This window comes from Euprymna scolopes, chromosome 26 (genome assembly GCF_053919585.1).
Source record: "Euprymna scolopes isolate OS-2025 chromosome 26, ASM5391958v1, whole genome shotgun sequence".
Lineage (NCBI taxonomy): Eukaryota > Metazoa > Mollusca > Cephalopoda > Sepiida > Sepiolidae > Euprymna > Euprymna scolopes.
In genome coordinates, this window is record NC_136507.1 from 59568466 (window position 1) to 59583734 (window position 15269).

General features: G+C 32.4%; 1 protein-coding gene across 1 annotated transcript in view; it reads right to left on the reverse strand.

Annotated features, from left to right (window-relative positions):
• The window catches only part of LOC145248091 (uncharacterized), a 79447-nt gene extending 68854 nt beyond the window's left edge, over nucleotides 1-10593 (reverse strand). Inside the window, exon 1 of the mRNA XM_080109877.1 lies at nucleotides 10176-10593. Within this exon, the coding sequence (XP_079966003.1) occupies nucleotides 10176-10236 (61 nt within the window). The 5' untranslated portion in view covers nucleotides 10237-10593. The remainder of the gene's footprint in view (nucleotides 1-10175) is intronic.
• Nucleotides 10594-15269: the final 4676 nt, after the last annotated feature.

Consider the following 15269-nt stretch of genomic DNA (forward strand, 5'->3'; position numbering starts at 1 on the left):
ATGGTTTCCGTTCTGCTAGATCTACAGCAGATGTGCTTACAGTTATATCTCATAGGATTAGCGAATCTCTCGACGGAAGCAACCTTTCTATGGCAATTGCTCCTTATATATCAAAGGTCTTTGATAGAGTATGGCATAAAGGTTCACTTCACAAGATCTCAAGCTACGGTATAGCTGGAAATGACTTCTCAATTATATAATCATTTCTCTATGATAGGTTCATAAAAGAAGTGGTTGATGGGCAAAAATCAGAAGCTCTTAGTATTAATGCTGGAGTCCCTCAGAGTTCCATTCTGGGTCCAACTCTCTTCTTGATCTATATTAATGATCTTCCAAATCACACCCTTACATCATTCGTAGGCATCTATGCTGATGACACTACTATCCATGGTAGCACATCTAAGACCGTAAACGACCAAGTTCTCCCTGATTCTCTCTCCTCTGATCTTGAACAAGTGGTACAATGGGGAAAGAGGTGGCCTGTTACTGTTAATACATCTAAAACTAAGCTTTTATCTTTACATCATCAACGCTCTGATCCCCATCTGGTATCAATTGAAATGAATGGCTCTCGTCTTGGGGAGGCCTTATGTTTTGACGAGCTCCTGGGCTTGACCTTTACTCCTGATCTTAAATGGAACATATACATTAAATCCGTTGTCAAGGCCGCTGAAAAAAAAGTAGATATCTCACTGCTGATGCAATTCTCTATCTATATAAGAGCCATGTACGTCCAAAGATGGAGTACTGTTGCCACATCTGGGCAGGAGCTGCTAGAAAGGACTTATCCTGCCTTGATATAGTTCAAGATAAACTTCGTAGCCTTGTGGGGGATGTCCTTTTCTCTTCCCTGCAACCTCTTTCTCACAGAAGAGATGTTGCGAGATTGTCTCTGATTTATCGTTATTTTCATGGCAAGTGCTCGGCTGAGATCCATTCTATGGTCCCCCCTCGCCAAACTTTCACAAGAAATACCCGTCTAGCAGAAAGCACTATCACTAGTTTCCCCCACTCTTAACTGTGCCTAAACCTAAATGTAGATTCCATGAGCAAAGCTTCTTTCTTAGAACTGCACGCCTATGGAATTGTCATCAGTTTTTCTGCTTTCCAGCTGACTACAATGTGGTTGTCTTCAAGTCTAACGTAAATAAGTTTTTGATGACCCATTCCATATAAGTTAACAAATTTACCGAATCTCCATTACTAACGGTTACTATATTGTCCAATTTCTACTGTACACTCTTTAACCCTTATCCTCGAGTGGCCTCTTGGCCTATATAAGTGGTGATGCCTATGTAAAAAAAACAACAAAAAACAAACAAAAAAAAACACATATTGTCAGATGGAATTTTAAAACCAGCGTAAGATATGGCAATGACTCAACAAAGTCCCATTTGATAAACTGTAAGAATTGCAGTACAGTCCCGTGCTTGGCTTCTTCCAGGTTTATTTCAGCTGCTAGTAGGTGTCGCCTTAAACGTGGAATTTCTAGACAAAGGTCTTCTTCAGGTAGCTCATCAGACACAGCTGTGAGCTTGGCAACAGACAATTGTATTTTTTTCCTCGCTGGCACAAATAATATGATTTGGCTGAACGGCAGAAAATGTCAACAAAATGTCATCCATTGCCTGTACTCTGGTTTCCAATTCGATATGGAAACGTTCCAGACACTCTAACATTGCTTTATTAGTCTTCTGCTGCAATGACAATCCAGCATCTCTTGCTTCTTCTCCTGGCATTCTGTTCTTTTTTTCTGATTCTCCTCTCTGTAGAGATATCGAGTTCTTCACATTTTGCAAGTGCTTGCTGGACGGCATTGTCAACAACATTCGTACGCTGCTCTTCCAAATGACCCTTGAGAGCCCTTAGTTTGGCAGCAACCATGTCTCGAGTAATATCTGGTGTTTGCATGTACTTCTGAGCTACGTTTACTTCTTGTAAAACGTCACTTCAGAATAACAAGAAAAAGTCGCATATAGCTGGCAACAGATTGTACGCTGTGTCTCTTGTCTCGTCGCTTTCTTCGACATCACACAGAGTTTCAATCGCTTTTACAAACTGGTTAAACCTCTGTATCACCGGCTTCACTGCATCAGCATGTGCACTCCAGCAAGTGGTGGGCAATCTCTTCACTGTAAGACATGTGTACTTTACTAACACATCCCACTGATGAGTTGACAGAGCGAAAAAGTGTACAGCTCCTCAAGATTTCAAAAAAATGTTACAAGAGGCACTGTTAGAAAACGAATGTTTCCCACAAAGGTTTAAAGAATGATTAGAACAAGGTACAAAAACGGCCATTGGATTAATGTCCTTGATCTTTTTTTGCACACCACTATGGATTCCGGCCATGCTTGCAACATGTACCCTTGACCCCGACAGAACTTAATATCTAATCCTTCGTTTTTTTCATATATTACTTGAACGAACACCACTCAGGGATAAGGTTAAGTGTTAGGTAGATAGCGAAACAAAAATCAGTCGTCGTGGAACTTAGATAGGGCCAGACTATATATGTGGGCGACTCAATACGAATTTATTTACATTAGACTTGAAGACGACCGGATTATAATCAGCCGGGAAGCAGATAAATGGTATTGTGTTCTACGGGCAGACCGTCCTAGGGAAGAAACTCTGAGAGTTTGTGCATTTTCAATATAGCCAAGAAAACGATAAACGATAAATTGGCCTAAAAACAAATATATAACAAAAAAAATGTTACCAAAGACAAGATAAGTTACTCTTCTATCTAGTAAAAGAATATATTTATTTTTACAAAGAAAACAATTTGAACTTTCGTATTACATTAAAATAAAAGTTTAAACACGAAAGAAAAATCGCGTTGTTAACAAAAGTCGAACGCAAAACGGCGGCCGCGAACGGGTGTAAAAAAAAATGGAACGGAATTCAAACTTTAACAAAACGAAATTAGCGAGTCGCCTGTAAAGTCCAGCAAGAAAAAACCCCAACTCGACTGCTGATAACAACAACTAATAATAAGTCTGTTTTAATTTCCAACTACTCTGTATTTGTTATGAATATGTTAATAAAGAAAATAAAAGTAGTGTAAAAAAATGTAAATAATAAATTAAAACACAAAAAACTTATCTAGTTAAGTAAAAAGTAACTTAGCTTGCTTTTGATAACATTTGTTTTTTGTTTATTTATTTCACCCATTGTTTTTGCATTGTTTGTTATTCTAAAAGATTACCAAAAATAAACGTGTAGGTATTATGTAATTAATAAAAGAAACTATTTTATTTATTCGATAAATGTATATTTTATATTTGTAAATTAAAATGTTATTAAAACTACAGTCTAGTTGAAATAAAAAACATTTCTTAGTTATTTCATTTCATTATTAACATATAAGTTTTTTAAGTGATTTTACTCACTTTAAAATGTTTAATTTAATCTTATTTTAATCGTGTCGAGCGTCAGGTGAGAATAAGAAAGTGGCGGCCATTTTTTCTTATTCTCACCTAACATGATTTGTTTTTCGGGCCAAATAAACATTTTAAATTGAGTAGAATCACTAAAAACTTATTCAGAAAGGTGGAATAGTGACTTATCTTGTCTTTAATAACATTTATTTATTACGTATTTGTTTTTGACCGCATTTTCGTACCTATGTATATTGTAAAACAAAGCCATGATTAATTTTCAATTCATGAAACACATTTTGACTGTATTTAAAATAGTTTTAAAAATATACACTTACATCTTTATCTTGGCAAATTTACACTCTTTTGTGTGTCTTGTCACTAGCTGAGAAACGTAAAAACTAAATTATTAAAGAGATCAAAGATAGCAATTAGCAAAAATAATTTCTATCAGTAGTATGGGATTTTATTGCCTTATATTTCCCTGTACCGCTACATAAACTAAAGAAGAAGAGTCGCCAAGAAGTGTTTTTGCATAGAGATGCGAAGAAGTTTGGAATTCACTAATTCCATTAATACTCACTTTATTTGACGCCAACACTTTGAAATTGTTAGAAGTTTTTTTTCACTCTTATTTTTATAAACCCTTGTAAGGTTTGCCAATGCTGGCTAGGAGACCACACACACACACACACACACACACACACACACACACACACACACACACACACACACACACACACACACACACACACACACATAAGAACGCGTGCGCACACACACACACATATATGTATATATAACTATTTTATTTAATCACATAAATTAATATACGAAGATATAATTTTATGCTTAAATTTTCAGTATTACCTTCACAAGTGCTCGATACATACATAGAGCTAGATACATACATAGAGTAATGAAAATATATATGGCAATTAAGCTACACAAAATATATATGGCAATTAAGCAACACAGCATATTCTGCGTTTCATCCTCGTGAGAATTCGTCAGGTTTATGCGCAGGCTTAGGCGCATAAGCCTGACGAATTCACACGAGAATGAAACGCGGAATACACAGCAGTATCAGAATTTTGGGGAAATTTTCAGGCGAGTCGCCATTTTGAATATACACCTATATTTCTATCAGATTTTAATAATAGTAAAACGTAATTTAAACCCGTAAATTTTATTTCAATAAAACGAGCAAAGACCAAATTTTAATATCATAAAAGCTTTAATAGAGAAATAAACAATTTTATTTATTTTTCCTTCGATTTCTTCACTTAACATTTCACGGAATGTCGAACAAGTAACACAGTTGAATCTTACGGTATATATTTTAAATGGCAAAATGTCACTCACCTGCTCTATGAGTAAGATATGCTTTCTTTTAATCTTCCTGTATGAGAATTTATTCATATTTATGTATTATAATCCATGTATTTTTAAATGGAAGGATTTTTCCAACACACATCGCGACCACGCGTGTCTTTAAAGCAACTTGTAACGACACCGGAAGTGAAAAATTATCTCTTACTTATGTACGGAGGCCTATAAGTGTAAAAAAAAAACACTAATTCAGAAACCTTAATAATCTCGATATTGGATTATATTCCTTCAAATTTTCCACTTTTAAAGGTTTTCGGGGGCGCTGAAAACGGAAATAACCATTTATATATACGGCAAACGAAACTAGTAGTTTCCAAGATAAAAATTTTTACAAATGGTCACAAAGTGGGGGGTCACTTTTCTATAATGATGTGACGTCAAATGGGCACCCACTTTATGGCCACATTGCAATGAACAGATTAGGCCGTAATTTTAAAGGAATTTTCGAGGGTGGCTTCATATTGACCCTATAGACAGAGACAGTAATAATACAAACGTAACTTTTTATCGCCGAAACATTTTCGGCGATAAAGTGTAGAAATTACCTGAAAAATTAATGTTTTTTACTCAAATAAAGTTTAAAAAGTCAAAATAAAATTTAAATACAACTTTCTCATCAGTTACAGAAAGTTAAAAAATACGTGTAGTAAAAAAAAAACAAAAAAACTCACCATTATTCCAATAAAATTCTTTAAAGACTAGTAAATACGTCTGCCCCGAAGAATGCTTAGTGTCGGGTAGGATCAGTAGCAGTCAGTTACGTTTTTGCCTGACTTAAGGGAGATAACTTGTCCCTTTTTTTGTGCCTTTACGCTATCGTACATAAAAACTGAGAGTTTTCATTTTTTTCATTAACACGAATTACGATATGACGCAGATATGCAACGGTATTTTTTTTTAATATCTTAAAGAAATACCTGAATTTTTTTTTTATTATACTATAAATCTGCATTATCCGGTTTCGTCTTTTTTTTATATCGAAAAAAAGGAAACCAGGAATTAAATATAAAAATATAAACTGATCGACCATTAATTACTGGAGCATTCTAAACAAAAATTAAGCTTCCACGTAAAAAACAAAAAAAAAAAACAAAAAAAAACACGTGGTTATCGAAAAAAGAAGGATTTAAATTTTGGACTTTACCGGTAAATTTACAGATAAGTGATATTTTTTGTTGTTTTAAATTTGAGTATTTTATTTATTCATGTTTTATCTTCAATTTGTGATATATAAAACGTGCCAAACAAAATTAATTATTAAAATTCTCATAAACATTCCAAAATGGGGGGGGATAATTTATAAAACAACGTTTGTTTAAAATATTATATTTAGTTTATCGGAAAGAGCATAAAATTTTACATTCACCCTGAAAAAAACGTAACAATTGAACGAATAGGAAAATTTTGATAGATTTTTAAAGTTTAAAAATTGAAAAATATTCATCTCATAAAAATCAATTGATTTCACTACGTAACAAAATGGCTTCCCAGAGCGCACGCACGCACTTTGTAAACAATGTTTTTTAAACAATGAAAAATAATATTTCTATTATTTTTTAAACAACTTAAATAGTTTATTTTGGAAGCATATTCTATAAAGAAAATAAATAACCCACTTTAGACAGAGAAATTACGAGTTTTCTATATTTTAATCGCAGTTTTCTGTTAGGGGTGTCAAAAATTCCCCCAAAATTCTGATACTGCTATTGCTGTGTAGCTTAATTACCATATATATTTTCATAACTTATTATATATATATATATGTAGATAAATATATATATATATATATATAAATATATATATAAATATATATATATAACTATATATATATAAATATATATATATATATGTATATGTATATATATATATATATATAAATACATATATGCATATGTATATATAAATATATATAATATATATAAATATATATAATATATATATAAATATATATGTATGTATATGTATATGTATATATATATATGTATATATATGTATATATATATGTATATATATATTTGTAAATATATATATATATATATATATATATATATATATATATATATATATATATATATATATATATATATATATAACCGCCACTTATTCCTTTCTTTCAATTTTTTTATAGTTAAAACAATAAAATGAGTGATTTCAAATATACTATTAAAAACTTCAAAAGTATAGGGGTTTAAATTTTTCAATAAAAAATCGGCAAACAGATTCTTCAATGACTAATTCATTTTTTTTAAAACAGTTTGTAATATTTAAAAAAAGATCTTTAAAAAATTAAAAACTTAAAAATTACATAATATATGATAAATAAATTCTATTTCCGACTATTTTCACACCTTAGCCTGGCTGAAAAAATTTTGAGGGGTGAAATTTTGTCACCCCTCTTTGAATGTCACTGACCCATGAAAAGAATTTGTTTTCAACTTCCAGTTATACAACAACCGAGATGAGAATAATATTAAAATAAATAAATAAATAAAAAGTAAATAAAAATAATACAAAACCAAATTTGTCAAAACGAACATTTGCACATTCATTCTGGGAAGTAGTTTTTATGTTCGACGAATATGTTTAATTAAATATGTTTAAATGCTATTGTTGCAGAAATCTGATATAGTAACAGGAAGAAATTGATCAGAAGAAAATGTGTTTAAATGCACACACTCCTATGCAAATAATTGGATTTGCTCATTTTTTGGAGGGGGGGGGGTGGATGATTGACTAATGATTCACCATTTATAAAGATCAAAAGTCACTCGAGCAAAAGGGTTATTGAGATGTATAATTGAATAAAAATTAAAGGGTTTTGAAAAAACAAAAAAACAAACTATAATGAATATATTAATTCAACTTCGAATCATTATTTATAGTTATTAATCCTGATACTCTACGATTGATGTGAACGAATGATCGCGAATACTGGAACGAGCCCGAGAGACATCATTTCTTTCCATGCTACGCATGTCCTCAACCCTCACTTCACTTTTTCATATACATATTTTAATATCCTTATACTTTCAAAATAAAATACAATAGAAATTAATCAAATTATTTATTGTTCTTGTTCTTGTTGTAGTTATTATTATTATTATTATTATTATTATTATTATTATTATTATTATTGAGTTAGTTAATTAATTAGTTAGTTAGTTAGTTAGTTAGTTAGTCACTTATTTCACAGCTGTATTGCATACTAAGGGGAGAATCTGTCTTTGTCAATCAATTCGACAACATAGGGGCTGCCATGGCAGCAGCAAAATCAACAAAGTGACGGTAATTTAATAGTTAATGATATGGATGCGACATGTTCAAATCCAGGTCGTTTCACAGAAATACTTTCACGTACTCACGCCTGTAAATATACAATGACTTTCTAGAAAAGAATTCTAACTGGAAAGATCTCGGAAAATAAATGGCAACAATAATGATCTGATTCACTCGAAATAAATGAATGAAACATAAAATCAGAAACAGCAGCAGCAGCAGCAACAACAACAACAATAACATCATGATAAGGCATGGTCCAGCACGGGACTACAAGGTACACTCTCCTAGACATTACCTCCTTCTTTCAAGAGGGGTGGTGGTTTATTATCCATCTCCTGAGGCACATGCCGACAGGTCAATTAATGGCTGTGTTTGTATCCGCCAGTGTGTCTTTTTCCCTAAAGGAATAGGCTTTCTCGCCTTCTAGCCTTGTGCCAGACTTTCCTTCACATGGAAGCATTGAACCGCCAGGAGCTCTTATGCCAGTTGTTATTAGTGTTTTCTCACGGATAAGAACTAGTAGCTTTCTCTGAAGTTTGAGTGACAACAAGTCTCCCCTAATTTCCATTATGCTCTGTTCTGTTCCATTATGATTGTAATTAATTTGATGTTATCACAACAGTCAGTGACCGTTCAATATTTGAAAAAGATTTAGAAGCATTTAAAATAATTTAGCGAAGAAATGATGTTTTAATAATAGAATGTATCTTTTTTTTTCACTGATGAGTCACCAAAGGTCACTCAAGAATATGCATTCATGAAATGGAATGATTGTTAGTTGAAAGATGAAGAATATTATGAAAGGATAATTCTACTTAAAATACTAAAATAATAATTTAGATGAAAAAAAAAATGAATAAAACCCCAACGACTAAAAAAGCAAACAAACAATAAACGCGAAACAAAAAATAAAAGCGAAATGAATCACCAATAACCCTGGGTAAGTACATTAGGCATTGTCAACCGAATGTGAAAAAAAGAATGCATGATTCTGTGACGTCAGACTTGTGTTAACTATACGAACTATGGAAAAGCAGAAGCGACTTACTGATTTTTTAAACTTTTGTTTATCTTCTTCAAACTGCAATTAATAATTAATTTTTGTTATAATTTTGTTAGATTTTAAGATTTACACAGTTTAATGATTAATAATATTATAAACATTTGTATATTAAATATGAAATACGGTTTTACTGAATGTTCATTTGGTTAACCATCAGCTTCCATACTTTTGTTCGGTAAAAAGACACAAACAGATATGAGAGCCGTTTAATATTTGTGCAATAATATTTTTAAATCGGTTTTAATTTGGCGATAAAATAGCTGACAAGAGTCATACTTATACTAAAGCTTAATATTAAAAAAATTTAAACACAATTAATTAAAAATCTATGTTGTAACGGAACATTTTGAAATAATGTAATTTTAATCGTTTTAATCTTTTAAAAATTAAATTATTTTAGGAAGTTTCTTTTTCTTGGCAATTCAACTGATTATAGTATATATTAATGAGAAAAAAACGGTATTTAAAAAAACATAATAATATTAAATTTATATCAATGTTTTTAATTGCAACTTCAAGGTAAGTTTTTGTTCAATACATGTATTTATTGTTTTAAAAAATAAATATGTTTTACTTATTTGAACTCTTATGTTTCATAATAAATAGAAATTTCGATAGATTTGAATATATTTTGTTAAAATTTCGAAAAAATAAATATGGGAGGGGGGACACGCACTAAAAAAAATTCCCTTCGTATATTTTACGGAAAGTATCGAAAATTTCACGAAAATCTGATCATTAGTTGATTTTTGCTAGATTTATTAAACACGGGTATGTTTTCACTTCGGAATGCTTACTACATGAGAACGTTATTTTAAAGCGCCAATTCTGTAAACACAATTTTCGTCTCGCAATTTCATTATTTTCGTACGATGAAAAATTTTTTTTAATTATTTCTAGTTTATTTTGCCCTTCTTTTAAATGGTACAAAAGTTATATTGATAATATTAACGTATAATAAAGTTACATCGTTTTACATATAGGAGGGGGGGTTAATTATGTGGTGACTTTTTGGAGATGCCTAAAGTACACCTAGTTGAACATAAAAGCGTACTTACCTAAGCAAGCAAATAAATAGGATGTAAAAATTGAGTACACAATTTGCCTCTTTCGGTTCATATCTGCAATAAAATGTCCTTTTCTTATTTTGAAAATCAGTGTCGAAGTAAATAAAAATGTTTTTATATTCAGAAATTAAATTATCCAATATAGCTGACGAAATTTATTACGCGAACGTTTTTCGTTTCCTGACTTTTTGAAGGCGATGTTTTATTTTTATTTTAAGTTTGGCGGTCGCCAATTTTAAATATGGGAATTTTTTTTATGTGAAAAGGGACTTCGAGTTTCCAAAACTACCTCTGTTTCATTAAAAAAGGTAGAAATCGTAAAAAACACCGAAAATCAGCACTAACAGCCAACACGGAAACAATATGGCGGACAGAACAAACACGCCAAAGAGGCTGGTCTTCAGCGTGATTTGTGCAGCGCTAACAAAACCCGAATCATTGCGATTGCTTTTCTTTAATCAGAACCGGTTTATGACTGACTTTTTCAAAAATAATAATAACAAAATAAAAAAGAAGGCGGTGGTCAATGAACGTCCCCCACTTTTATTTTTATTTTTATTTTTGTCCACTAAATCTATTGACATAGACGCTGTTTCTGGCAATTCGGCTTTATTTGAAAACGTATTCCTTCAATTCCTTAAGTCAACACAACCTCATTCGCAAGCTCGATGAAAACCCGCATGACTAAACACTAAACCGGAAATATTCACACATACACTGTGCGTAACAGTGCGCATATATACAGCAGTACAGCACGCATCGCATTCTTTCCCTAAAACATGATCACACACATAACGTACATGCAGATAATTGTATGCACACATTTATGCCAAAAATCACTCTTTCTACCTCCACCCTCTCTATTGTTCTCTCTATCACACACACACACACACACACACACACACACACACACATATATATATATATATATATATATATATATATATATATATATATATATATATATATATATATATATGTACTAGCCTGGGTGCCCGGCGTTGCCCGGGTGTTTGGAGGTGTGTGTGCTGAGCAAAAAAAAACAACAACAACAAACAAACCGGAAATGGTGAGGGTTTAAATGGCGAAAGGCTAGTCAATCGAAAAGAGGAATGACGTTCGAAAATATCGGCGAAAAAAAACCCCAAAAAAAAACCGACTCCTCCTTGTAGAAAAGTGCCCAGTTGAAGGTGAAGGAAAGAATGTTTTTGACCAATTTTTCGATATTTGTCGTCTGAAAGGTCGAGCTTCAAAACAATACCGATCTTGTGAAAATCCGTTGCCTCTGTCGAAAGTTTCAGCCACACATACATACATACATACATACATACATAATGATGATTGCAACGTCATGTCAGACGAGTGCCACTCCCTCAGACACTTAATGTCCATGAGTCCAAATGCCTGAGGGAGTATCTATATAAAGATGATGTTACAGAGTTTTAGCTTTGTACGACATCTAAGTCTCTTTCTCTCAGACATCTAAGTCTCTCAATGCGTTTTTTTGAGAAGGCTATGTTATTTTTTCTTATTTGTTTGTAGTAATAAGTCTGTTTTCTCATGTTTTAAAATCTTTCTTTCATTTTCTGTTGTTGTTCCATTTTGGTATTCGACCATTTACGCCTGTCTTCGTTTTTTTTTTTTGAAGCTCCATTTATTATTGCTATATTTGTGCCTTAGTTGATTTTAAGTCCTCCATTGTTTTTCATATTTCTCTTTTAAGAAGAGAGAGAAAATGAAAATGGCTTTGAACGTGTAAAAAATAATTTACAATTTTCCACGTAGCCTTTTTTCTTAACGATTAACACAATGTAGATCTTGAGCTCAAACGATAAAAACATACGCCTCTCTCTCAATTAACGTTCAATATTATTTTCTTGTCAGAAAAAAAAAAGTTAAAATTACGTTTTGTTTTGTTTTTATCACACATTTAAATTTTCTCTTCAAGAGAAAACACAAAATAACAAAACAAAACCAAGACGTCACTTTTCAATTTAACAAAAACAATCAACTTAGGGATTTTTTAATTTATAACTTTTTATCTGTTGAATAAGTTTATTGCCTTTGTGTTTTTCTTCTTTTTAGAGGTTACTAGAAAAAATTATTCAGTAAAGTGTTTCATAGTTGCTTCCTGGTCCTTAAAACGTTTGGTCATCCAGTTCTACGGTACCGACTATTGTTAGTGGTTTTGGAACACTATCCTGCTTATTCAAATATTTCGTCGCAAAACCGATGTTGTTGATGTGGATCCTTTGAATACGATGTTATTAGTTCGAATACCTTGTCGCCAGTTATTGTGGCATAGGAAACAGTCATAAAAAAAGACTCGAATAACAAGTTTAGGTAACAAAAGAATATATTGTACAAGAAAGTGAATACAAAGAAAGGCTGCCGGTGTTTTCTGACTGTTAAGTTAGTCAGCTCGTAGTCTCGCGTTGAATCGCAAGAATTCACCACGAGAATATTAAAACTCGAAGTTTTATAATGATTATAAGAAGAGTCCATTACGAGTAAATGGTTAAGTCCCCATAGCAAATAACTTCGTCGATATTAACAGTAATTAATTGGTTTAATTTAAAAATACATAACAGAATACCCCTTTTTTTAATTTCTAAGGAGATAATTTAAATAAATTAAAATTAAGGAAGATTATTTAAATAAATCTAGTATATCTTAGCTAGCTAGAAAGATATATCGATCAGGCATCAGAAAAAAAAAAGTGACTCCCCCCTCTCTCAAACCAAAATAAAATGTGGCTTCATTCTCACTCGCTCTACTTCTACTTACTCTCTTTCTCTAGCGACGATATATATATATATATATATATATATATATATATATATATATATATATATATATATATATATATATATATTTCATTGTTTTTGAAGGACATGTTTTTATTTATGATAAAAGAGAAATATACACATATATACCGTATATACTTATGTATAAGTCAAATTTCTGGTGATGATTTTAAGGTCATTTTTGAGGGTTCGACTAATACATAGGAAGTGTTTTTGGAAATGTTGTTAAAGAGTGACTCGGCGCTCGATACATAAAATGGAAAACGCCATTTTGTTCGTGCACCCGGTATATACCGGTAATCCTAGTAATTCATCGCACTCCTTCCGAACCCCACTGCAGTGTGTTTGCTAGCATGTAAGCACACGCGTGGTTTTTCAGTGGGAGGCTTAATAATAATGGGAATAGCTCTCGCAATGTTAACTCTCTAGACGTGGCTATAGGCCTAAGTTCGATATGATGTCGGTAATGATACGACGATTTTTTAGCAGGGTAAAAAAAATGTAGTGTTTACAATATATCGTTTTCACCTAAGTTCAACAAGTTTTAACAATGTAACAACTATTTAATGAAACCATTTAATGGCACTTAACGCATGCGTTTAAATTATGACGGTATATTACATCTCGTGCAATGTATGCGTGTTTTTTTTACAAAGGAGTCACCACTTATCAAGGTCCGGGAGCCACTCGGGGATAAGGGTAATGCGTTACAGTGGTCAAAGGGAAGGTAAATTGGATTGCTTAAGGGGACGCTTCATCAAGAATTTGTTCACGTTGGACTTGAAAACGACCATATTGTAGCCAGTTCGAAAGTAGGAAAACGGAACAGAGTTCCACAGACGTGCAGTTCTAAGAAAGACGCTTTGTTCGTGGAATCTATGTTTAGGTTTAAGCACAGATAAAGATTGAGGGAAATTATTGATAGTGATTTCAGCTAGACAAGTGTTTTTCGTGAAAGTTTGACGAGGGGGTCGATAGTTTGGAGCTCAGACTAGCAGTTATCATGAAAACGATAAAGCAGAGACAGACTCACAACGTCTCTTCGTGTCAAAAAGGTTGCAGGGAAGAGGAAAGAGCATCTCCACTAAACTACGAAGTCTATTTTGAACTCTGTCAAGGCAAGATAAGCTGCTTTAGCAGCTCCTGCCCAGATGTGGCAATAGTACTCCATCCTTGGACGTATTTAGCTCTTATACAGGTAGAGAATTGCATCAACAGTGAGATATCTACTGGAATGGTAGAATGATTCTACCATTTTTCCAGCAGCCTCTGCAACGGATTTGATAGGCGTATTCCATCTCAGATCAGAAGTAAAGATCAGACCTAGAAGTTTGTCAAACATAGAGCCACCCCAAAACGAGAGCTATTTATTTCGATTAATGCCAGGCGTTGATGATAGAAAGATAGAAGCTTGGTTTAAGATACATTAAAATTAAGCAGTCCCTTCTTTCTCCATGGCACCAGATGATCAAGATCAAAGGAAAGAGAATCAGAGAGAACTTGGTCGTTTACGGCTTTTGAAATGTTGTCATAGATGGTAGTGTCGTCAGCATAAATGTTTGCAAATGAACTTGATGTGATTTGGAAGATCATTTATGTAGATCAGAAAGATAGCTGGGTTTAGAATGGATACCTGAAGGACTCCAGCATTAATTCTATGAACTTCAGATTTTCGCCCATCAACCACTACTCTTATGAACCTATCAGAGAGAAATTAATAATCCAAAAGACGTTTCCAGCTATACCGTAGCTGGAGATTTTGTGGAGTAGACCTTTATGTCACACCCTATCAAAAGCCTTTGATATGTTAAGGGCAATTGCCTTAGAATGGATGCCTCCATCGAGAAATTCGCTTATCCTATGAAATATAACTGTTAACACATCTGTTGTAGATCTAGCAGAACGGAAACCATATTGCATGTCACTAAAAAGGTTATTTTTGCTGAGGTGATTGACTACTTCTCTATTTAACACACATTCCAGTAACTTACTCATGACGCACATGAGACTGATTGGTCTGTACTGAGATGAAGATGAGCGTACATAAAAAAGGTAAAAAAAAATGTATTTCCTGATGTATGAATCGAAATATTGATTTTAATTTTAATAAATAAATATAAGAGATTCTGCACTTATTTGGTCTTTAAACCGTTAATTTTTCTCATTTTGCATCTCATATCAACAGTGATTACTAAAACAGTAGATTATATATATATATATATATATATATATATATATATATATATATTATATATATATATATATAAGTAAATTTTTG